Source organism: Ambystoma mexicanum, chromosome 11 (genome assembly GCF_040938575.1).
Source record: "Ambystoma mexicanum isolate Mex_15411 chromosome 11, UKY_AmexF1_1, whole genome shotgun sequence".
NCBI classification, from domain to species: Eukaryota; Metazoa; Chordata; class Amphibia; order Caudata; family Ambystomatidae; genus Ambystoma; species Ambystoma mexicanum.
In genome coordinates this window covers 425,071,107-425,097,528 of record NC_090934.1, presented here as the reverse complement: position 1 = coordinate 425,097,528, position 26,422 = coordinate 425,071,107, and the positions used below count along the sequence as shown (strand labels likewise).

General features: G+C 48.5%; 1 protein-coding gene across 7 annotated transcripts in view; it reads right to left on the bottom strand.

The window, feature by feature from the left end:
• Positions 1 to 26,422, bottom strand: part of PHF21A (PHD finger protein 21A) — a 2,009,174-nt gene that overhangs the window by 1,093,865 nt on the left and 888,887 nt on the right. For 5 of the 7 annotated variants that reach the window (XM_069623242.1, XM_069623244.1, XM_069623241.1 and 2 more), the window contains exon 8: positions 5,348 to 5,437. In XM_069623242.1, the coding sequence (XP_069479343.1) occupies positions 5,348 to 5,437 (90 nt within the window). The remainder of the gene's footprint in view (positions 1 to 5,347; positions 5,438 to 26,422) is intronic. The other 2 variants (XM_069623245.1, XM_069623243.1) reach the window with 1 other exon arrangement.

Below are 26,422 nucleotides of genomic sequence, written 5' to 3'. Positions count from 1 at the left end.
ACTTACGAACACCTGGATCCAACGGGCGCCCAGGAACTCCTGGAGCAGTCGCATCTGCAAACTGCAGAGCTGGACCAGGTATATGCATGACGACATCATGCCGAGCAGCGACTTGATGGTCCTCACCGTGGCAATCTTTAGTGCTAACAGACGTTGCACTTTGCCCAAAATGGCCTCTTTTCTTTCCTCCACCTGAGCCGCTAGACAGGACACGGTTGAGCCTGGACCCCAGGAACAGCACGTTCTGCGACAGACGAGCAGGATTTTGCCTAGTTCACCGAGAAGCCCAGATCCGTCAGCAGCAGGCCGGTCCTCTCTCTGATTGACGGCAATGTCCTTCAACTTGGCCCGGATGAGCCAGACGTCGAGGTAAGGGTACACATGAATTCCCTGTAGTCGTAGATGGGCGGAAATACACTAGCATTATAAATCAAAGCAAGTTCAAACACAATCAGAAAAGTATACACAACTCCCTTAATTATTAGAGAAGTCGAAGTCAAAACACCACTATTTGTAAAAACAGATCCGAGCGCGTAACTTAGATGGCACTCCAAGAATTAAGTTAAAGGGAGAGAAAAAGGCAGGTCATGAAAATAAAACAGTTCCCAACACTTTTCTAAGACCAAAGCAAGTTAGTGAAGGAAGAGTCTACTGTAGAGCCAAAGTTCATAAGCCAGGCCCACTTTAAATGGAGCAACGTGAAATGTGCCCAAGATCACACAGTTTAGAAATGCATTCAAGTCTTTGTAAAAATGTTCAAAAGAGGTTGGGTTGATTCAGAAGGTAAAGTTAGAAGGTCTGGGGGTCAACCCAGTTGGAAAGCCAAGGATTTAAGGGTCACCTTTAGCAATCCGTAGAAAGGGAGGCCAGGTGGAACACAGTACCTTTAAAGTTGAGGAAGCTCCAGCGGCGGCAGTTGTTCCTGGCAGCAGGTGCAGTTCGTGGTTTCGTCCAGGGGAAGAGAAGATCTCGTCGAGGAGGAAACTTGGAGTCGTTGCACTGTTCAGGGAAGAGACCAGCCGCGGAGTTCGTCGGTTAAAAGGTACATTCCTGTTATTCGCGGTCACAGTGGTGAAGCTTGGCTATCCGGCCGCCGGGGTGCTTGGCACGGGCGATTCGACCAAGAGGCGTCCCTGGAAGGCGAAATGGCGAATTGGTTGTTCCCACCAGCTCAGAGGAAGAAGACTCAGCAGAAGATCTTCTCTTGTCGTCGGGAAAGTGGTAAGGTCGTTGCAGCAGGGATCCACCAGTGGCGTCGTCGTTGCAGATGGCTCAGCTTCTCCCCTCTTCGGATTTCTTAGGTCCTGTGGCGACTTCTGAAGTTCCAGTCCCAAAAGCGCTGCTTTTATGCGGAAAAACCCCCATTCAACAGCCTAGCTGTCACTCATACATGCTAAGTGGTGAGCCGGGAGGCTCACCACTGGGCCAATCAGAACAGAGTGCAACTTGAGTTGCTAAGGCAATGCAGTCCAGGGTGCCACCAGTTGGAGGGCTTCTGTGGAGAAGCCCGCCAAAAAGTGGAACAAAGGGCCCGACCTTGGTTGGAGTTAGAGACGGACACAAACGCTATTTTAGAAAAGCGTTCTGGTGAAAAGACCCAAACAGTGATTTTATATTAAATAAATAAACCAGCGGTATTTTTAACATTGCACCATAAAGTGGTGCGTTTTAAAATCAATGGGAAAATCCCATAGGAAATATTCCGGTGGAATATTTTGCGTGGTAACCACTGCCATCAGCCAGAAAGTCGACAAGGGGGGACTGGACAGTGCCCCCTTGGAAACAGACCCAGGGGCAATCTAATTAACCCCTTCCAGTACTTCCACAATATGATTGTTTGTACTGGTTCTGTTCACAATTTTGGACTAGTAAAGTCAATGGTGACTTTACATGCCCTGGGAGACATTAGTCAGTCCCAGGGTATGGAGTCTATGTTTGGGGGTCACTATGACACCCCTGTGTTACTGCACTGAGGGTGCTGTGTAACACATACACTAAAACAGATGATACCCTATGGAGTAAAAAGACCCCCATAACCCATAAACACAAAATAAGTCAAAGACATACCTCAAATCAAGCCTAAGAGTGGGAGGAAAAGAGTCTCATCCTTAGCAGGAGAAAAAAAACAAACCCCAAAAATCCAGCAAAGCTGCTGGGGGACTCACTAGGTTTGGGAAATTAGCCTTATAAGAGAATTCTCCCTAACAGCTGTCACCAGAGCCAAGCACTTCGTATAGACTATGGGCGCCGACATCAGTCTGAAGGGGAGAGCCTTGTACTGGTAGTGATTCTCTTGTACGACGAAGCGCAGGACCTTGCAATGTTTTATGTGACTGGAGACGTGCAAGTACGTGTCCTCAAGATCCAACGACGACAGTCTCTCCTCCAGTTGGCCGAGCACATGCTGCAACGTGACCATCCTGACTTTCTGGGACTCGAACTTGATGGCATACAGTGCTGTTGCAGCATGCCCAGGGCACGGGCCGTCTGAGCTTTGATGGCCTGAAGAGATTCGACTGCCTAGCCGAAAAGATTGTTTACATCGAACGGCATGTCCAGGACCCTCGTGTGGCCACGTTGTCTGAAGATGGTGGGCTTCAACCAGCCACGACGACAGAGGCAAACCCTGTTTCCCATCTGGCCGGAACCCCGTGTCTACACTGTCCAGGGCCACGGTGATGGCGTGATCTGACGCCACCTCGCCGTCCGGAAGGATCTCCATTGCCTCTACCCGCTTGTCCTCGGAGAGGAAATCTAGGATCAGAGCCATCTTGTACAATAGCTCCTGGTCATACCTGGCCAGGATCGCTAAGACGCTGGCCTCCTTGACCGTCGTCGCCGCTGAGTAAATTACTTTCCATCCCATGGCGTCCAATTTCTTCCCCTTGCCATCCGGGGAACAGAGGTTGATGACGACGTGTTGGACAACTTCTTCCTTGTCGCAGCCGAGACCAGAGTCCGGCAATGGTTGCGACCGCAGACATTTGGGCGCAGACTCTGGCACTCTATCTAGCCGGACCCTCTTTGCCGGGGCCGAGGAGGGGTTCTTCAGAAGTGCCAGCCCCTCATCCAAGACGGCGTCGAGGAGCGGTACCGACAGAATGGTCTTCCTCTTCGCCTCCCAGCGTTGGTACAGGAAGCCTTCCTTTTTCTTCTCTTCCGGGGTGGGCTGAAAAAGTTCAGACGCACAGGCGATCATGGAGTGGAAGGATCCCACTTCGTCTGGCGGAAAAGCCCTTGGGGGCATAGAGAGTGAACCGTCTGTGTCTGACCCAGTGTCCCTAGAGGTGGTTTGGGGGGGGCACAGCGGCGGTTGGACCGGAGGCATAGGGTGCCTCCTCCTTTTCTTCTGCGGTGGAGGCCCTGGTGTCAAGGGGGTTGATGCCGGAGGGGTCGCTGGTGGTGCCGTCGACATCCTCTTCTGAATCTTTGATACCAGTGTGTGGAGGGTTGAGATGATAACCTGCAACAGATCTCTGGGGGGTACCTGGGGGACAGGGTCACTAGGCCCAGTGGCTGTGTCGTTGCCCCCTACCTCGTCATCACTGTTTCCAGCGGGAGACTCAACGTTGTCGTCGTCGTCTTCACCAATCTCCTCCAGGATGGTATGGATGGAAACAAGGTCTTCCTCATCGGACGAAGAAATATCCATGCCCTATAGCTCTTTAACACCTCACACTTTCTTCAGGTCCTGAGGGGTCGGCTTCGGGCTGAAGTCTGGCATCCTCTTCTCCGGAGCCTTCTCCACTGGCTTGGCTGAAGCCTCCTGCCTGGGAGGGAGCGCCACCCTGACAACCGTGGACCGGGTTTACCCCTTTTGCCTTCGAGAGGGCGGCAGCAAGCATCTTGCTAGAAGAGGACGTCTTGGCCTGGATCACCTGGGCCTTAGCTGGCAGGACGGACACCTTGTCCTGCTTGGCCTTCTCCGGTTTCTCTCACAGAATCCCTGGGGTAGCTGACTTTCTCTTTGACGAAGAGCTGGAGCGATGGCTGGAGATTGAGGCTGATGGAGACTATTAACGTGCTCTGATCGTCGCGAGATCTGCTTGCGCGGTGACTGTGGTGGAAGCAGAGACAGTGCTTGGCCTTGTCTTGGGCCCCCACAGATGTAACGCCCTCAAAGTCCTTAGAAGCCTGCTCTGGCTGGGTGGATCCGGATGTGGCATGCCCCTGTGGACCACACGGGTTAGAGACCTTGGCCTTGAGCCACGTCGCCTGTCGGACTTATCGGTCCTTCATCGTGCGTTTGGAGAAGCCAAGGCAGATCTCACAATCTTCCTTGTGCATCGGGTGTAGACAATACAGGCACTAGGAATGCTGGTCGTCCATGAAAACATTCCGCAAGCTGCAGCTGGTGCAGAGCTTGAAGAGGGAAGCTCTGTCCTTCTCCGACATGATCCGGCACAGTGTAGGTCTGATGGACCTCTGGAAACTTCGAAGAAGAAAACACTCTATGATTTCTGCCCTTGAGGGGCGATGAAAGGCCAAAAAACGGATCCCCATTAATCGGATGGATAAGCGATGGAGCACTCTGGCTCGATTTCCAAAAAAGCGTGAAAAACGCAGAAAGCTCAAAGAGCGAAACACGAGGACTCTCAACACTTGTATGCGTTAAAAATTGGAAGATGGCTACCAGAGGAGGGGCTTAGTGCAAGGGCTGTCATTGGCTGGGTGCAGTATGACCCAGAGCTCAGAGATTGATTTATAGGAGAAAGAAAGTCTAGAAACTAAAGTGAAACGTTTACCAAGTCTTTCTACGAATCCATGCCAAACCCAATGCTGGAGAAAAACTTTTCTCCATGTTTTACAGTTTTAAAAATACTGGAATAACGGGGATTGAAACTACATCCAGTTGAAGGCTATCACAATTGGTGTCCGGTCATCAAATCTCAGACTCTGTAGACATTAATGAAACTTTATTTTTCTAGAAAGCCAGCTCGTGTAAACCTGGATTCTCAACATAGAAGAGATAGTTGAAGCCAACTTCATTTGTTTCAAAGATATAAGCAAGGATTATCACGCAGAGATTGTTGAAACTCATCATTTGGGTCAGTGACATTTTTTGGAATATCCGAGTCTACAATGTATTATAAACCAAGAAATGTAATGTTCAGTGCTGGACACTGCCCTTTCCTACACATGGAAGAACTCTGATACATCTGGAAAACTAGGATAAAGCTTTACCCTATATGCATAATGGCAACACTGGCCTATGCTACATGTATAACTTTTAACACCATTGTATCCTGCACTTATGAAGACGTTGATTAAACACTAATATGACTTAGCTTAAGTAAGCTTTATAAGACCATTATCCATGCCACACGATTTTTTTTCCTGAACTCACCTGTGGAAGAAAGGTTGGGCGAGGAGTGAGCCGGGGAGGTGGTGTGAACTGCGGAACTTTGATCGGCTGAGACGGAGATGCTTGCATCTGCTGTACACAAAGAATAAAGACATGAGATGAGCGCTCCGATAACCAGACCAATCTCCAAGCCAGTAAATAGAGAGGATACCTCGCAAACTACCTCCCATCACAGAAGGTGCGATTGATAAACTGATGAGGCAACCTCTTAGGACGATTGTTGAAAATACATTCACTAAAATGTAAGGCTGTGTGAAGGCTAGCGATCAGAGGATAATCATTCTATTGCATTGACACAGGTTTTGCTGTTACAGATGCCCTCGCATTTCAAACGACTGCCATCTGGCAGTTGCAACTGCAATAGTGTGCCATAGTGCTTTCTGTCATTAAACTCGGATGACAGACTTCACTGAGCAGTCTTTGAGCATCACACTGAGAAACAGGCTCTCCAAGGATAAATCGGATTCACATGTTTTGCATCAAGTAGACAGACAAGAAGGCAAGATTGAGTTCATGATGTTCAAACGTAGTTTTCAAATTGCAAAGGATGACTCATCGATGGAATGTAAAAACTCGCAATAGTACTTCTTGTCTCTTAAAATCTATGAACACGGACTTGATTTTGATACTGCCTTACCACATACATCGGCTATACATATTACAAAAAATCGTAATGTAAAGTATTATTTTATAACATCTCTTTACTGGCATTTCTGGTTATAAATGAATGTATAAGTGCATACCAATCCACTCTGGTCTTATTACACAACATACATTGACCTGCTTCATCCCAATTCCAACCTATTAGCTTCCCAATTCCAACCTATTAGCTTTTGTTTCGCATTTGTATTTTTATTGTATTTTATACAGCGCCTTAATCCAAAGCGATGCACAAAGTTAAAATCAAACGGTACAAAAGTAAATGATCAATGGTATAGGTTAAACATCAATTCTCGTAGCAAACAATCAGGGGCAGTGGAGAAGGTGAGTTTTCAAAGAAAAACGAAAAAGAGAGTAAACGGTGATAAACCGAAGAGGAAGAGCGTTCCAATGAAGAGGAGCAAGAAGCTGAAAGGAACGAAAGCACGATTGAGCACAAGGAGGACGTGGAACGTTCAACCTAAAAAGACAGGAAGAGCGGACAGAACGAGAGAGCGGGTAGAAGGACACAGGTGCAGCAAGATAGTCAGGAGCTAGCCTGTAAAGAGATTTAAAGACTAAGCAGAGAAAATGAAATTTAAGTTGGGAATGGAAAGGTAGCCAGCTGAGTGAGGCAAGTGATGCTGAGATAGAGTCACAATAGGAGAGAAGACAGAGTAAAAGGGCAGTGGAATGATAGATTGATTTTAAAGGAGCAAGGCGAGAGCATGGGAGCCCAAAGGGCGTGTGAGAGCAGTAGAAAAGATGAGAAAAATAAGAGAAGAGATAAGTTTAGTAGCGTGGAAAGAAGAGTGAGCTTTATGAATATTATAAAGATGAAAGCTACAGGAACGAGACGTGAGATAAATGTGGTGAATAAAAGATTAGGGTCCAAGTAAAGACCAAGCTTACGAGCAGTAGAAGAAATAGGAAGAGAAGAAGGGGGAAAGAAAATAGACGGTGGTGTGGGGTGAGGGGGAAGAGTGTTAGCAGGGAAGAATAGGCCCTCAGTCTTCCCGTCTAAGTGAGAAAGTGAAACGCCATCCAAGATTTAATGGCAGAAAGACAGGAGTGAAGGACAAAAAGGATAGAAAGTTGTGTGTCATCAGCGTAAATGTGATGTGAAAGTCAAACAAAGAATTAATTGGATAAAGTAGTGAAGTATAAAGTGAGAATAGAAAAGGACCCAAGACTGACCCTTGGGGAAGGAACACCATGCTCGAGAGGGAAAGGGGAGGTCTTACCACCCCAGGAGACAGAGAAAGATCCATTAGACAGATAAGAGAACCAGGAAAGAACAGAACCCCTAAAACCAAATGAGGAAAGATTCCAGAAGTAAAGAATGGTCTACAGTGTCGAAAGCTGCAGATCAAGAAGAATAAGAATGGAAGAGTGTTTAGAGTGGCGAGCTGAAAGAAGAGAGTTGAGCACACAGATCAGAGCAGTATTAGTGGAGTAATGGGGACGAAACCCAGACTGAAAACGTGGAAGAGGAGAGGAAATCTGAGAGTAAACAAGGTGTTCCAGAAACTTCAATAAATAGGGTAAAAGTTAGATTGGACGGAAATTAGAAGTGATGAAAGGATTGGCTGAGCTTTTTTTTTTTTTTTAGAATCGGAATAATGGTTGCATGTTTAAGCTGTGGGAAAATGGAAGTAGAAAGGCAAATGTTAAAGACAGACAAGAAATGGTGCGAGGTAAAGGTAGATTTTAGGAATAAGAACAGATGGAATAGGGTCTGCAGGAGCTGCTGTTGCATGAACTTTAGCCAACAGGAGTAATACATCGGAATCTGAGACGGGAGCAAAGTCCGAAAAGAGTGTCAAGGGAGTAGGAGGGGGGAAATACAGTATTGGAAGAGGACGAGTAACCATTGTCCGGACGTAAAGAATGGACTTTGAAAGAAAAAAAGAACAAAATCAGATGGAGAGGGAACAAGTTACTTACCTGTAACCGTTGTTCTCCAGCATGGGTCTGGCATGGATTCACAGGCTTGTGAATATTCCCCATCTTCAGGCTGGGCATCCTCGGTAAAGAAAAAAAAAAATCAGTTTCAGTTTCACTTCTGAACTGTCTTTCTCCTAACAACCAATCACTGGTCTCTGGGTCATACTGCCCCAGCCAATGACTGCCCTCTACCTAAGCCCCTCCTCTGGCAGCCATCTTCAGAAATGGTAGCACATAAAGTGGCAGTAGGACCAAGAGAAGAGACGCAGAGGGATAGGCGGGCAGGTTCGCATGTGAATCCATGCCATGCCCATTCTGGAGAACAACAGTTACAGGCTCCTTCTCCAGCATGGGGTCTGGCATGTATTCGCATGCTCATGAATAAAGAATACATAGCAGTACACACATACACAACCACAGGAGGTGGCAAGGCTCAACATTAAGCATATCAGCATTAAGCATTTCTTATCTCCTCACCAGGCTCACCTTCAAGCGAACAGGTTGCTCAGCACTGCTTTGCAGACTCTGGGCTCCTCCCTGGAATCCTGGTCGATGCAGTAGAATCTTGTGAAGGTGTGCTTTGGTCCTCACGTAGCAGCCCTGCAGATGTCCAGCAGGGGCACACCAGACAGGAATGCCGTAGTTTCAACGATCGCTCTGGTCGTGTGGGCTCTCGGGCGGCCAGGCAATGGTCGGTTTGCCAACAGATGACAATGGGTGATGCAGCCAGAGAGCCACCTGGAAATGGAAGCCTTGGAGAGGGCCTGCCCATGGTTCACAGCGCCAAAGTTAGCAAAAAGTTGCGACGTCTTGCGAAAACTCGTTCGTGCAGTCCACGTAGAACTTCAGCGCTCTAGCCATATCCAGCGAGTGCAAAGTCCGCTTAGCCGGCAACAAAGGCGTTGGGAAGAATACAGGTAACACCAAGGGCTTGTTTAGATGAAAGTCTGACAGCACCTTGGGCATGAAAGAGGGGTGCGTCCATAGCACCACCCTTGTCTTGTGGAATGTCAAGTAAGGTGGTTTACAAGAGGGCCTGGATCTCTCCCACTCGTCGTGAGGAGTTGATTGCCCCAAGAAGTGCTGTTTTCCACGATAAAAACGTCAGCGGCGCCGAATGCATAGGCTCAAACGGGGGACCCATGAGCCTAGTCAGCACCACATTGAGCTCCCGCGCTGAGGGCCAGAGCCTTCACCGGCGGGAACGAACAGAAAAGTCCTTTGATGAATTCCTTGACCAGGCAGTTTAACCAGAACGATGACCGCCTTGGAGTTCTGGTGTAGCGGGAGATAGCTGCCAGATGAACCTTGATGGAAGCATGAGCCAACCCTGCCTTGGCCAGCAACAGTAAGTACGGCAGCACCTGCAGAGCCGTAATCCATAGAGGGTCGAGTTTCTGTGTGCGGCACCAGACGCCCTGGCCTTGGCTCCTGCATCGCTAGAGTTTGGTGGATACGAGCTCCCGGCGGACTACAAGGAAGTGCTTGCCACGGCGTCTGGTGCCGCGCACAGAAATTCGACCCTCTACGGTTTACGCTCTGCAGGTGCTGCCGTACTTACTGTGCGCCTCTTTGGAAAGCACCGGGGATCTGGTGCCCCCTGCATCCGGATGTAAAACATTGTGGTGGTGGTGTCTGAAGATCTGCATCACTTTGCCCTCAAGGGATGGAAGGAAAGACTGAGTGCCCAAAACAGTGCCCATAGTTCCAGAACGTTGATGTCCAACGACTTCTCCTCCGGTAGCCAGAGGCCTCTTGCGTGGAGATGTCCGGAGTGTGCGCCCCATCCTTATAGGAATGCGTCCGTCGTGACAGTCTCCTGATGGGGGGGGGGGCAGGAAATCCGCGCCCGCGGACAGATGCTGACACCCCACCACCGAATCGCTCGACGGAAACTCTCATCGAGGGTGATCTTGTCCTCGAAGCTTGCAGATACCGGGATCCAATGGGCGTCGAGGAAATCCTGTAGCAGTCAGATCCGCAGCCTGCACAGGCACACGAGGTATATGCATGTCAAAATCATGCCGAGGATGGATTTGATGGACCTCATCCTTGCGATCTTCAGGGTCAACAGCCGTTGTACCTTGCCCAGAATGGCGGCTATTCTCTCCTCCGACGGGGACGCCAGGCACGACACTCTGTTGAGCCAGGCCACCAGAAATAACGCGTCCCGCGATGGCACCAATCATGACTTTGCAAAGTTTTTTGAGAACCCCAGTACCGTGAACAGCCGGACAGTCCTCGCCGTGTGCTAAACGGCTGTCTCTCTCGACTTCGCTCGAATGAGCCAATCTTCCAGGTAGGGGTAGACGTGAATACCCTGCAGGCACAACTTGGTGAAAACCCTTGGTGCCGGCTTCAATCCAAAGGGAAGGGCCTTGAATTGGTAATGCTGCCCTTGGACCACGAAGCGCAGGAACTATCTTTGTGAATGGGGATGTGGAAATAGGCATCCTCCAGGTCCAAAGATGATAGGAAATCCCCTCCTTCCAACTGTCCCAGCACATGCTGAAAGGTGACCATCTGAAACTTCTGGGACCTGATGTACTTGTTGAGGCGGCGGAGATCTAGTATGGGCCTCCAACCGCCAGTCTTCTTTCTGATGCCGAAGTACCAGGAGTATACTCCCGAGCCCCAGAGCCTTTTTGGGACGAGTTCTATTGCGCCCTTCTTCAGCATGGCCCGCACCTCTAGAAGAATTTGATGCATGTGGTTTTCCTGCCTGGCCACGGGTGGAATGTGCCGACACTTTCGTTGAAATTCCAGGGTATGCCCGTGGGCCAGGGAGTCCAGCACCCAACGGTAGGTGGAGATGGACTTCCACATGCTGACGAAGTTCGCCAGCCGGCCTTCCACTGGGGTGCGCGGGTGGGGGCCCGACGTCACGGCCGGTTCAATCCTGCTTCGCCGTGGGGGCACCGCCTTGGGGACCTTGGCAACAATGGCGACCTCCTCTGGACTTGCTGCGGCCCCTGTAGGCTTCCTGGGCTGAAGAGCAGGACGGTTGACGATCGGATGAGCCGCCACCAAAACCTTTGGAGGAGCCTGGGATTTTCCTACGGAGGTCCGAAAGGACGGCGGTCGCTGCTGGAGCGTGCCCAAAGCACGAGCTGTCTCGGTATTCGCCTTGATGGCCTGAAAAGACTCGGTCACACTCTTGCCGAATAAGTTGTCCCCGTCGAAGGTGTTAGGGAGAATTATCATTTATGGCTAATTTCCCTCACCTAGTGAGTCCCTGAGAAGCTTTGCTGATTTCTGGGGTTTATTTTTTCCACCTGGGAAGAGTGTGAGCCTTTTTCCCCACTCTTACATGTGTTTTGCCATGTGTATTTCTACTGTTTGTGAGATCTTGGGCTCTGGGCTTCACCACTCCATGAGCCCCACTTTTTTGTGTGTTACACAGCACCTTCAGTGCAGTGACATAGGGTTGTCTTTGAGACTTCCCACTGACTCCATTTTTCTGGGGCGGACTACTGTCCCCCAGAATCATGTAAAGTTTGCATTAAATTTATATAGTCACTTTAAACTACAGAGCCAGTACACCCAGTCTTACATGGAATACTGGAAAGGGTTAATTCCTACCCCTTGTTGTCTGTGCCTCTGAGCTTTATTTTGCTCTCTTAACACTAAGACTTGGCTGGTGGCAGTGGCATCTACCCTAACTTTTCTACCGCAATTATACTATATAAACGTGGTACTGTTTTAGGCTATTATATTAGCCTCGAACTTAAACCCGCTTGACCAAATACTTTTTATTTCGGCTCCGGTTGGGTTTTATCACCATTTCTTTTTGTTAAAGTCCTCCTTGTGTTTTACTTTGTTTGCCTCCTTTGTTCGCTGACCTTTGGCGAGCTTCTGTCCAGAAGCCATCCTTTGGCGTCTGTCTAGGTGGGCTGAATGTGAGGGAGGGGTGTAGCCACCCCCTGCACAGGGTCTCCTTGGAGACCCAAGTCACACTTTGTTTTGATTGGCTGAGGTGGTAGTCCGGGCCGGACAACCCCCCGCTGAGTGATTGACAGCCAGGCTGTGTGAATGGGGGATTTTGGCATTAAAGGCAGGACTCTTGAGCTGGAAGTCAGAGTCGCCACTGGAACTGCAAAGAACCGAAGAAAAGCGGAGAAGACAACGGCTGCTGCAACTCCCGAGTCCCAGTGAAACCCTGATGCAGTACTGAGCTATCTACCCTTCAACAAAAAGAGAAGATCCAGTCCGGAGTCTTCTTTCCTTGAGCCTGGTGGGATCAACCAGCTCACCTTCCACAGGCAGAGGATCCTCTTCTTGGTCGAAATCGCTGCACACAGCTGTACTGGTCCGGATAGCCATCGGAAGAGCCGCTCCTGTTTTAAAGGAGCGCACCATTTATTCACCGTTGCTCTGGCTGTTGCTATCTTCATCCATGGGTAGTGCAGATCGCTCCAGACGTCGTCCTTCTTGTCCCCACGAATGAAGCTTCAGGAACTACCAGGAACAACTGCCGTGGCACCAGCTCTTCTTCATACAAATAAGGTACTGTGTCTGACCTCGAGGAACTAGGGTGAACCCCTTTTCTCCTCACCAAAAGCTTGTCCTTATCTTCCTTCCCTCTTAGAACATTTGCCTCCCTTTTGAGTATATCCAAGTACTCCTGGCAATCTCGAATCATGAACTGTTCTAACCTTGTGATCCTCGACAACAGGACCCCTGTCCCATTGACACTGGCGCAGGCCTATTGACTTTTATCTAGGTTTTAGAAAGGGTCTCTTGATTCATCTGCCTTGACAAAAGTATTGCCTATAATTTTTATCCCCAACTCTCTTGTGTTAATTCTTGTGCTAAGTGTGTAGGGTAACATTTCTGCTCGCGGGTACGCTTCTCTTTCGTAAGACAGAACTGTCATTACTGTCAAAAAGTGGTCGCGTAATAACCCCCGGTAACGTCTTTGTTTCACAACACTGATCTATCAAATCCAAAGGTACTTACCTTGAATTGTTCTGCACAAGGGGAATTGGTTGTGTGTAGTGTATTTGAAGTGTGGTTTTAATTTAATAGAAGTGAAGTGTTTTGTGAACAGATGGGTCTAAAAATAAATGTACTTTTACTTTTTAACCAGAAAACTTGAGTCAGTGTTTGCTTGAGTCACAGTAATTGTAGTCCTTTGTGTAATCTCTACTACTGCTCATTTACTCTTGAGGTAAGTCTGGCTGCTCCGCTACTGCTACCATTCTGTGTAGTGCAGGCTTGTACCAAAGGTGAAATTGTACTACCACCTGTAGTCTTAATCTTGTGTAGTGGTCCCTAAAGGCACTGCCCAGGATTCTGCCTAACAGAAGGGCATGTCCAACACCCTCGACTATACATCCTGGCGGAAGCTAGTGGCCCTCAACCAACCCCGTTGACGAAGCTATGTCGGCGATGTCCGTGGCCACCGTGATAGCATGGTCCGATGCCACCTCACCTTCCTGCAGTATCTCCAGCGCTTCCGCTCGCTTGTCGTCGGGAAGGAGGTCCAGGAGGGGGGCGATCTTGAACCATAGATCCCTGTCATAACGGGCCACGATGGCTAGGGCATTGGCCGCCTTGATTGTCGTTGCAGCCGACGAGATGACCCGTCGCCCCATAGCGTCCAGCTTCTGTCCCTCGCCGTCCAGGGGGTGAGAGGACGTAGAAAATCCGGATTTCTTCCTCGCCGCCGAGACTACCAAGTCCGGGGAAGGCTGGGATCTCAAACACTTGGGTGCAGAGTCCGGCACTCTGTACTTCTTTCTCGTACCGGTCCCTCGTCGCCGAGGACGGGTTCTTCATAAGGGACATCCCCACATCCCAAATGTCGTCCAATAGAGGGATCAAAAGCACGGTCTTCCTCTTGGCCTCCCGTCACTGGTACAGGAAGCCTTCCTTCTTTTCCTCAGGGGCCAGTTGGAACATTTCAGAGGCCCTAGAGATCATGGCATGGAAAGAGCAAATCTTGTCGGGCGGTGAGGCCCTGGGCACTGGAGACAGAAGGTCCACTCCGTAGTCATCTGTACCCATGCCCATCATATTCGGTTCCGTATCATCCCTTGGAGGAGGTGATGGCAGCGAAGAATAGCAAGGAGGTGGATGTGAACTCTCCTCTTGCCAGGGGGTTCCCCCAACGGTCGAGGTGCCACGGGGGATCTCCCTCTGGGGATAGTGGCATCCTTGTCCGGATCTCTGAGCACAAGGTGTGCAGTGCCTGTAGGATGTCCTCCGACATGTCCGCTGGCGGTAACGGCGGTTGCTGCAGTGGTTGCAACGGGAACAATGGCAGTGGCGTCCTCTGGCTCCTCACCGCCCTGCTGCTCCTCGTCGGTTTCCTTGCTGCTCTCCACATCTGCCTCGCCACGGTCCTTCCCATAGGATACCTGGCATCGACAGACTTCTTATCCAGTACGGCCTTCAGACCAGAAAGCTCCTCCTCAGAGGAGATGTCCGAGCCCTACAGAACTACCACCGCCCTCTCTTCTTCGCGACCAGTGGAGATTGTCTAGGGGAGATGATCGGCATAGTCTTCACCGGTGTCTTCTCAATGGGTATAAAAGACGATTCCCTCTGAGCAGGCAGGGAAACTCTCGTCTTGGGGGCCGCCTCTTGCAAACTCGCATCCGTGGCCTTCGCTAGGGATGCCACCACTCCTTCAAGAGAAGATTTTGCCTGCTGAACCTGGGCCTTCACAACATTGGGCGCGCTTGAGGCCTTCACTGTGGAGGGAGTGTCAGCGCCCCGCTCCCCCCTTGGCTTCCTCCATCAGAGTCGACTGGGGCTTCTCCAGAAGTTTACCCGGGTGGTCTGACTAACTCTTCTTCGATGACCCGGAACATTGGCTCGTGGTCGAAGGTGCCAGTGATGCTGTTCCCGACCTGGCCGCTGAGGAGCCCATCCCAACAGCGCACCCGGTGCCCGTGGGCTGATGGTGCTCTGCCTTATGTTGGGCCCTCTTCACCGGAGCACCCTCAAAGGTCTTAGAAAACCTCTCAGATTTCCTCTTGCTGGGTGAGGCTTGCTGCCGGGGCTCACCCGCAGCCAGGGTCTTCATTCTGGAACCACTCGGAGAGCCGCTTGCGAAGGTCCTTCATGGTGCGTTGCACCATATGCTTGCAGAAGGTGCAGGCCTCTTCCACGTGCGTTTGGTCGGAATGTAGGCAGTAAAGGCACAGGGAGTGCCCATCGTCCAGGAAAATGTTCCATAATCTACATCCAGGGCAGATCCTGAAAAGAGGCGTCGAGTCTCCTTTATCTTCAGCCATGTCCACGTGGAGTAGGCCTCAAAGAATCTTCTGGAATCCTCCAAAGGAGGGAAACTGATGAAAAATCGCCCTTGAGGGGGGTAGAAAAGTCTGAAAAGCGGGTCCCTGTTAGTCGGATGATGGATCGATGGAGCTTGAGGTTCGATTGACTGGAAAAATAGACTAAACTCTAAAAGCACAAAATGCAGTAATAAACCTGAGAGCTAATCACGAGTACTCCCACCACTCTAACGTGCGGTAAAAATCTGAAGATGGCTGTCAGAGGAGGGGCTTAGGTAGAGGGCAGACAATGGCTGGGGCATGACCCAGAGACCAGTGATTGGTGAGAAAGTTCAGAAGTGAAACTGATTTTTTCTTTACCGAGGATTCCCAGCCTGACGACAGGGAATATTCATTAGCATGTGAATCCATGCCTGACCCCATGCTGGAGAAAGAGTTAATAGAGGGATCAGGAGAAGGAGGAGAAAGAAGCTGAGTTTAAGTTTGAAAAAGTCGCCTAGGATGGGCAGATTGAGTGCAGAGAAGATCTGAGAAGTAGGTGCATTTAGCAGAGTTTAGACAGTTATCATAGAGTGTGGTAGGAGAAATTATAAGTTACTCACCGCAGTGACCAACATACTCTTAGTCCATAGTGCCCTTTCCTCCATACTTTATGGGCGTCCCTTCCAAGGGACGGGAGATAGAACCTTTTTCACCAGAAAAAACCTTATTCCAATTTAAAATTTAGAGGCGCGCGGGGGCGCTGCCCAGGGAGCTTGCGCTGCCCTGACTCCGGCACCACACCTCAGTCCCCATTGACGCGTCGACAATAGATTTGACATCGCCTAATGACACCAGTATTATTAGGGGGAGGTTGGTGGGATGTATGGAGGAAAGGGGACTATGGACTAAGAGTACGTTAGTTACTACGGTGAGTAACTTCTAATTACTCTTACGTCCCGTCCCCTTTCATCCATACTTTATGGGCCATTACAACTGATTGTAGCCCCAGGATGTAGAGGAGACCCTCCTTAAGCAAATAGGTTCCTGAGAACCGCCTGTCCGAAAGCCGCATCAGATCTAGAGCCAGCATCTAAACAGTAATGCTTGCAGAAAGCTGAGCGAGAGGCCAAAGTGGCCGCCCTGCTTATGACTTGCCAAGGGACGTGGCGCTGGAAGGCGATGGCCGTTGCCTTGGCCCTGACTGCGTGGGCGTGCATGTTGGACGGGAGCAGCTTGCGCTGGCCCTCGTACGCTTTCTTGATGGCAGAGACCATCCAGCGGGATATGGAGGCCTTAGAGGCCCGATAGCCTGGCCTCGAGCCTCCGAACGTGACAAACAGGGCATCCAACTTGCAGAAGCCCTTGGTCCTGTTCAAGTAGAATTTTAGGGCACGCCTGACATCCAGGCAGTGCAGCACTCTGTGCTTCGTCCTTGGGGTCGGGAAAGAACGTAGGAAGGACTATTTCTTAGTTCAAATGAAATGCATATGGAACCTTGGGCAGAAATGCTGGGTGCGTCCGCATGACTACCATGTCCTTTTTAAAGGTGGTATCCAAATTGCAGGCCAAGGGGTCAATTCCCTTGGAGTCTGCCCAGTGGCAGAACCTGGGCCATTTGCTTTTGTACTGGGCCCTGGTGGCTTTGCTCCTGGCGCCCTGTATGTTCTCCAAATTGGCCTGTGTGAGGCTAAGGTGCTGAAGCATTACCTGCTTACCTGTGAGGGCTAGTTTCCCTGGCACGGGGTGGATGATTCTGCCCCCCTGCTGCGCCAGAAGATGTGCTGGGCCCATCAGAAGGTGTATCGGGGGCACCTACGAGAGGCTGAGTAGTTCTGAAAACTATGGCCTGGCCGGCCACCATGGGGCTTTCAGAATGATGAGGAGTCATCGAGACTCCTTGAGCTTGCAAATTACCCTGTGGATCAGGGGAGTAGGCGGAAAGGCATAGGCCTTCATGCCGGACCACTGGAGCTGAAATGCGTCACCCAGAGAATCGGGGCCCTGTCCCTGTCAGGATACGAACTGAGGACATTTCTTGTTGTGCCAGGTGGCAAAGAGATCCACTTGGGGATGACCCCCACCTGTTGATCTCCTGAATAACGAGGTTTTTTAGCTGCCAGTCATAATTGTCCGCTCCCAGCCTGCTGAGCCTGTCCGCCTCCAGGTTAGATTCCCCCGGGAGGTGGACTGCTGAGAGGTTAATGTCATTTTCCAGGGCCCATTCCCACATGCTGATCGCCAGTCTGCACAGCGGAGGGGATCTGGTGCCTCCCTGCTCGTTGACTTAGTACATGCTGGTCGAGTGGTCTGTCTGGATGAGGACAACCTTTGCCTTGAGTAGTGGTAGGAATGCTCTGAGCGCTAATGTAGGTTCGTCCTTCAACCACAATTCCTCCCGATATTGCTGCTATTGCAGTGGATCATAAACAGGTCTCGAATATGTTCATCGAAAGAATCTCTAAATGTGTACGATAGGGCCAGATGGCGAAGCGCTGTTACATACTCTTCCACACACTCCCTTTGTTCTTGCACACGTACACCAAAATTATATCTTTCCAAAATAGTGTTAGTTTTAGGGATAAAATGCAAATCCAACTTGAGAAGGGCCATTTCTAATTTGTTCACTGGATCACCACCACTTTCACCCATTAACAGAGGTAGTGTGTCAAATACGTTGCCCTTTATAACCCAGAAAGTACATCAATAAGGAGAGCTTCCTATCATTGGGGAATTAATTTCCACAAGCAGCCTTTATATAATATAAAAATCCTTTTCCCCCCATTGACCCATTTTACTTACACTGGCACTGGAGAAGTCATAAATATAGTGGGTCCAGTCCCCCCGGGCATCGCTGAAACCGCCCACGAAGCGCAACGGCACAAGTTTAGATTTGTGGTCTCGGCATGGATTTCTAAAAGCATTAAGCTGTAGATGACATAAGCCAAAAATGTGTGTGTGACTCTCTCCAGAGGTAAGCTCCCAGTTAGCACAGCCCCTAGTTAGCATAACACTTGTTCCAGCATTTCAATATATGAAGATAGTGACATAGTTGCAGAGTTATTTCAGGGGTAGGCAAGTCCAAATGCTATGGCCTCATGACCCAGGCAGCATAGTTTGGTAGGAAAATTTATTTTTTCCACTGAAAATAAACACAAAAGAAAAAGAGACCGATTTAGAAAGAATGCTCTTTCTAAAATCGGTCATGCCCGTGCCACACACAAGGGCGCGAAAGATGTTGACAGGCGTGACCGGGCAGGGGAAGACGAGTCACGGAAGTGAGAGGAGCTTGATTGTGTGTCTGTGCATGTTGAGGGGAAATGCTTGTAGTAGGGAACAATGGGAGCAGGAAGGTGGTGTTTGCGTGGGGAGGAGGAGTGTTTGTTGCATGGAGGGGAGGGGGCGGGTGGGTGTGTTTTTGTGTGTGAGGGGAGGGTTGGGTTGTGTATCAGTTATGGAGGGGCGGGGAGCAAAGTGGGGTTTGGTTGGTGGAAACACCCTGATTTAAAGGGCGAGGTTGGGTGTGGAATCTCTTTCAAGACAGGTTGGGAGGTGTAACCACATCCACTAATCGAAAAGTGATATTTTCCAATACTAAAGACAGCACAAAATAGGCCCCAAAAAAAAAGATTAGTCTTTTTGGTGTGTGGCCTTCAATATTCGAAAATATCACAGAGAACCAGCACGGGCTATCAATCAATGAAAGCTTTTCTGCAGCTACGAAATCAAACTCCAGATTTTGGGGGAAAATCAGTGGAGAAGCTTTAAGGGATAGCTGTCATTTAAATCGCTTTGCAAACGATGTGTAAACAGACCTTTTTGCTTGTCTATTTCTCTCCTTATTTCTACAACCTTCCTTGCCCTCACCTTCCCCCTTTACCCCGGTTTTTATCTGGCATTTATTTTGATGCAATGCAAACTATTTGAATGAATTGTCATGTTCTAAACTGACCAATTATGATATGTTCTTATTTTATTTTAATGGGTCTATAACTGACCATTGATTTGTGTATCACACCTGTGGGTGTCTATGTTTGCTCAGTACTATATTAGCTCCGATTTGAAAAGGACACATGTAGTGTCGAACACGTGCCATCTTAAAGGGAAAAAGACATTGCAATAATGTTATATACTCAATCAATAAATAAATTGACAACTTCATGTCAAGTACAATGTGTGGCGCAGGTATTTTTGTGTGAGGACAATCCATGTTCTTTGTTTCCACGCAAACAGTTGGGGCTTGACCTCTTTCTTCTGTCCTTGCATCTCTGCGACACCGGAGAAATCCTAATTTTCGAATGGATTGTGTCCTCCCACGTATTCCTCATCTTTGATAAATCCACTTCCAGCTTGCTGACCTCGGAATTCTTTTCACAGTAGAGGGCGCTGTGCGTCGACATCCCTCGAAGGCCTCCATATCGGCGTCGACGTCACCATAGGTATAAATAGTCTCGCGCAGCGTCCGTTGCTCAGTTCTCTTTTTCTGCGCTTCGTAAGCCTCTGAGACGCAATGCTCGGTTCTTCTACTCATCGAAAATCTTGGAAAATCTTAATATCCTACGATGGCATCTTCATCCGTAACATCAACGCCACGATCCGGCTTCAAAAAATGTCGAGATTGTGGTAAAAAGATGTAATTAACGGATCCTCACAGGATCTGTTTCTGGTGCTTGGGATCAGAGCACCAGTGTTCGGAATGTGAGGACTTTATGTACATGACGGCGAAAGCCTTGAAGGAGTGTAGGGGGAAGTTAGAAAGAGGTAAGCCTGTTAAATCTTCTACTCCTTCGAAATTGTCCTCGGCTGAGTCGAGACATTTGTCTCCTCACCATCGAAAGAAACATTCCGGATCGAGGTCTCGAAGTGGTTCCCACCACTCTTCGCGATCGAGACATTCTAAGAAGAGGCGTCATAGGTCGCCCTATTGTTCATCCTCCAATTCCTCAGAAAGGGTCACCTGCCCCACTAAACAGAGCTCTCCAGCTAAGTGGGAGGAATTTCGAAAGAAAATGCTTAGTGTCTTCGAGAACAGGGCCTTGACCCCCCCCTCAGAGATGCCTAGAGGCGATACTCCTGGGGAAAAGACCCAAAAAACCAAAACACAGAGTCATCGAACCCTCGAGTACAGACAAGACTTCATCGAATAAGGTACCTTCGACGCACAAGTCATCGACACCTTTGTCGACGCCATCGTTGACTCTGATGAAAAAGAAGCCCTCAAAGCTGCTGGCCCCAACTGTGTTGAATGTCCCATCCAAGGCGTCGAGAGTGGCGTCGACAATATCGACGACAGAGTAGGATTCCGATTCTCTTTACGACAGAGGCCTTTTTCGAGTTTTTCAATGCCATTTACAGGACTGTCGAGACCTATGACGTCTGCATCAACAACTACAACTTTTTCTCACGCAGTATCCACCAATTTGGCACCCTCTTCTCTGGAAATGGGCTTTACACCTCTTCCATGATCTGACTATTTCAGAGCTTTATCCTCTATTTATGAGGAAGGAGAGGACTCCGACAGTGAGAGGCCTTTTGGTTTACAAACAAGAGCGCCTATTCCAGAGGAATTAATCTCTGAGGAGAATAGATTGAGAGATCTTCAAGAATCTTTACAAGATGCCAGTGGCATAGATACCTCTCAGGAGCCAGAATTTGCCAGACCAGAACCTGGAGAGCATGCAGAAATGCCTTACAGAGCCCTTATGGCAAGAATTATGGAATTCATGGGGTGGACAACATCTACAACCCTCTTTCCAACAAGATGATCTTACAGACATCTTAGATAAAGGGCCTCAAGAAGACCCTATGGTTCATTTTCATGCAACATTACAGAGAAAAATATCTGCAAATTGGGAAACCCCAGAGGTTATCCCGGCAGTAAATAAAAAGCTATCTGCAAAATACAGGATGTAGTCCTCAGACCCTGAATATTTAAGTAAGCACCCAACTCCAGAGAGTTTAGTAGTGCAGGCTGCAACGTCATCAATTAGTAAGTCGGCATACCCCACTATACCACAAGACAGGGATGACAAAAGATTTGATGCCATGTCTAAAAAGATCGTTTCAGCATGCAGTATGGCACTTAAGTCTATTAATGCCACTTGCACGCTAGCGAGATTCAGCCACACCCTTTGGGAGTGAGCTTCATCGGCGGCTGAGCATCTCCCAGAAGGGGAGGAACGAGACGCATTCTTGAACATCGTCAAGGATGGGAAGGATGCGATGTGAGTCCCTCCAAACAGGTCTCGACTCTGCTGACAGCATCAGCAAAGCCATGGCGGCGAGTACCACAATCCGCAGATGTGCATGGTTGTGGACATCTCGTTTTGCTCCTGATGTACAAGCCAGGCTTCTGAACATGCCCTTTGACGGTACCGCTCTATTTGGCAAGAAAGCTGATGAGTCTGGAGAAATTGCAAACCTCAAAGGCGGCAGCAAAATCACTTGTGGTGCAATCCGTCAAACTCCAAATCGCCCCACAGGTACGTCCGGGAAGGAAAAGCCCTGTCGTTTTTACTCCGCATTCAGCTGGGCAGCCAGCTCAAAGGGGCCAGAAACTATTCACCCGTGGTGGACGGGTCAAAGGTACCAAGCCCGCATTAGTAGGTGCTGCTTTACCCTTAGCATCTGCGTCAGCCGCTTCTAAACCCCTCTGAGGTCTCACCACACAACACCAGTAGGAAGCAGATTAACTCAACATCTGACAGAATGGCAGGCTATTACGTCAGCTACTTGGGCACTGGAAACAGTTGCCCAAGGTTACTGCCTGCCTTGCCTTTCCTATACACTCCCCAGAGTCATCCACCGGGGAACAACTCTGAAGCTTCCAGACCCGCTCCTTATGCAGTAGAATTCAGACCTGCTAGAGAAGGTGCCATAGAACCGGTACCTGTAGCAGAGAGGAACAAGGGTTGGTATTCCCCCTACTTTCTAATACCAAAGAAGGACGGAGGACTGAGACCCATCTTGGACTTGCGAGAATTGAACAAATTCCTCAGGAAAGACAAGTTCAAGATGGTAACCCTTTCTCAGATCCTTCAGGCCCTCCAGCTTCAGAATTGGTTGGCATCTCTGGACCTTCACGATGTTTACTTTCATGTGCCAATCCATCACAAGCACAGGAAGTACCGAGGTTCGCCATTGGCAGCTCTCACTATCAATTTTAGGTTCTGCCATTTGGACTGACCTCCACCAGAGGGTCTTCACCAAACTAATGGCGGTTGCGGCAGCAAGTCTAAGGAGGGAAGGGATTCATGTCTACCCCTACCTGGATGAATGGTTGATCAGAGCAGTGTCCCCGGAACAAGCTCAGATCCATCTAGAATATGTTTGCCACTTCCTCCACAAACTGGGCTTCTCCCTCAATTTAAAGAAGTCACAGATGATACCATCACAGAGACTCCAATTCATTGGAGAGGTCCTGGACACATCCCTGGGAAAAGCCTAGCCACCAGAGTTGAGGGCTCAAGATATTCTACAGATGGTCACCAGGTTTCAAAATGCCTAGCGTCTACCAGCCTTCGACTTTGAGGTTGCTCGGCCTCATGGCATCCTGCATTTTTCTAGTGCCAGGCTCACCTGAGAATGAGGTCTCTGAAGTGGGCGCCAAAAAGCCAGTGGTTGCAATTCTCAAGAAGAATGTCAGATCACCTACAAATCCCAGACAGAATAGCACAAGACCTTCAGTGGTGGGCCTGCCGGGAGAACATTCTGAAAGGAGAACTGTTTTGGCAACCATGGCCGGAGGGAACAGTAGTCACGGAGGCTTCACTCACGGAGCGGGGAGCCCATGCCAACGACTTGACCATCGACGGTTGTTGGTCTCCATCGGAGTCCAGACTACACATCAACCTATTAGAGCCGAGAGCGATCAGACCCGCGCTGAAGGCTTTCCTGCCATCAGTACAGGGAAAATATTTCCTGATAATGACGGACAACACAGTGGCCATGCACTACCTCAACAAAAGAGGAGGCGTAGGGTTACTGCCACTGTGCAGAGAGGCAATGCTGCTCTGGTTCTGGGCAATTCAAGAAGGAATCTCTCTATCAGCAGTTCACCTAGCCAGAGAGAAGAACTCGACGGCGGACGCTCTGAGCAGGCAGAACACAGACTCCCATGAGTGGGAACTAGCTCAGGAAGTCCTTCAAGAGATATTCGCCCTTTGGGGAACCCCTCAAGTGGATCTGTTCGCCACCAGTATCAACCGGAAGTGCGATCAGTATTTAAGGGAATTTCCACCGAGAGGTGCTGTGGGGGACGTGTTCATGGTGGACTGGGAATTTCCACTTCTGTACGCGTTTCCTCCAGTCCCCGTCATTCCTCAAGTGATCAGGAGATTGAGGAGATTCTGGAAACCCATGATCCTAATTGCCCCGGATTGGGCCAGGAGAATGTGGTACCCGGATCTTCTGGACATGTCCATCTGTCCTCCGATTCGTCTTCCACAAAGAGAGGGTCTACTCTCGCAGAAGGAAGGTCAGGCTCTCCATCCGGATATCAGGACTCTCAACCTTCACGCTTGGTTTCTGAAAGGTTGAGATACAGAGATTGGGACCTTCCGGATGACGTAATGGAGATGTTGCTTTCAGACAGGAGGCCAGCAACTAAATCTTTATACTGCTGCCATTGGAACAAATTATGCAGCTGGTGTAGAGATAAGAATATCGACAATTTTTCAAGTAGTACACCGATGGTGTTATCTCTCTTACTATACTTCGCAAATTCAGGCCTTCAAGTCGGCACAATCAAGGGTTGCCTCGCTGCGCTGTCAATCTTTAAGCGCACAGCTGAGGAGCTTTCATATTTCAAGTTGCCCATAGTCATTCAATTTCTGAAAGGGTTGACTAATGTCTTTCCCCCAACTTCTTTTTAGGTTCCCCTGTGGGATTTAAACTTAGTCTTAAAATGTATAATGGGTACTCCATTTGAACCCCTTCATTCCTGTCCATTAAGGTTTCTCACTCTTAAAACAGCCTTCCTAGTGGCTTTAACTTCAGCCAGAAGAGTGAGCAAATTACAAGCTTCATCTTGCAAACCTCCTCACACAATCTTTCACAAAGATAAAGTACTTCAAGTGAAGCCAAATTTCCTCCCAAAGGTGGTCTCAGAATTCCACACCACACAGAAAATAACCTTACCTTCATTTTACCCTCCTCACCATCCATGGAAAGAGGGAGAGACTGCACAGGCTGGATCCAAGGCGCGCTTTGAGTTTTTATATTAACAGACTTGCAAGGATTAGACTAGCAGACCAGTTGTTTGTGGGGTATGCAGGACATAAACTAGGTTTACCTATCACGAAACAGACCATCTCAAGATGGATAATACTAACTATTATAGAGGGCTATAAATTGGCAGGAAAAGAGCCTCCTCAACACCCCAGGGCTCATTCAACCAGGGGTATCGCAGCCTCTTCAGCTCTCCAAAGAGGAGTCCCAAATAAAGACATAGGTCTGGCTGCCACTAGGTTGTCCGCACATACTTTCATCAGATTTAACAGTCCACATTCCTCCACTAGCCAGGAGACAACATTTGGAAAAGCTGTGTTGCACTCTGTGTATCTTTAAAAATATCATTATGTTTTACTCCCGCCTCCTATACACATTACTGCTTTGGGAGTCTATCAAAGATAAGGAATATGTGGGAGGACACAATCCATTTGAAGAACAAGTTACTTACCAACTGTAACGTTCTTTCGAATGGATGTTCCTCCCACGTATTCCTCATCGCCCCTCCCATCCTTCCCGGCAGTAAAACTTCCCTTGTAGTTGCACCCTACTCTCCTTCAAGGGTACTAACCATCTCATACAAGATAAAAACAGCACCTTAAAAAGGAACTGGATATAAAACTATTTTATACCTATGGTGACGTTGGCGCTGATACGGAGGCCTTCGAGGGACACCGACTCGAAGGACGTTGACGCGCCCTCTACTGTGAAAAAAATTCCAAGGCTAGCAAGCTGGAAGTGGATTTATGAAAGATAAGGAATACTTGGAAGGAACATCCAGTCGAAAGAACGTTACAGTTGGTGAGTAATTTGTTCATCTAGGGCACAGAGCCTAGTCAAGCTGGCACACCAAACAACCCCACCCTCAATTCAGTACAGATATAACACATATATACACATTCAACAACAGAATAAAAGTTTCATATGAAATAGTGACCAGTGTTCAACAGGTGAGTCCTCAGATGCAAGGAAAATAGGTAAAAATAGAATAAAAAACAAGCACAACTTTCCTCAATCTTATGAAGTTCAATCCTAAAATGGTCGGGGGCTCTGTGGCAAAAAGTCACAAGTTCCAATATGTAGCCTTTTCCAGAAAGGTATTCAAAAATGATGTAGTAGGCTGGTGGAGGTTCTTTATAACTTTTTTTTAATGTTTATAAGCATTTACCAAAGATCAGGCAAGTACCTCACTCTATCCTACTCGCCAAGTACAAGGCATAAAATAAACAGTGTCGCAGAGCAATTTGCTATGGAATTCTGTAGGTTTGCTCATCAAATTGACACTTGTGTAGCAAAGTTAGCTATTTAAGTTGATATGTTCAATCAAAGCACAGCTAGCGCTGCATTCGTTTCTTGCCCTCGGTGCTCTCTCCACTCTCTTTTCTCTGTTCACTTCAAGTGATAATGGAGAGAAAGTGATCTCCTCCAAAGGCCTGTGTGGGTGTGCTATGCAAGAATTGCATTTTTCTTTTTCAAATACTTGCAAACCAGAAGTAAATCGGGATGATACCATTAGTGGAAAAGACCAGTATGTTTAACTTTGTATTTGTCTAAAAGGCAGTCATGCAATTCCATTGCTAAAAATATTACATAATGCAGAATTACAATATTGACACTGCATCATCTCCATGCTTCAGAGTAAAATTTAGGTCAGTATATCTAAATGTCAATTATATTTCATCTTGTTGATGAAGATATATCATATTGACGAGTGAACACTTTTGAATACTTACATGTTCAAATGCTTTTGATGGCAAACCTAGTTCTGTAACTTGCTGGTTGCATACATCTGTGCAATTGGTGCCAAACCCCTTAGCTCATCCCATACTCCTTTATTTTATCACTCTTTTGCTTTATACTAGGTACCCTGAAAGCAAGCCGACCACAAACTACAATATTCCATCTAGTTTGCCTTGTTCTCTGCTTACTACGCCATCCTCTATGCGTAGTACCTTACTGTCTTTCCTCTTACATAATGAATGCACAAAGTTAACTAGATGTTTACGCAAAGTAGTGATCA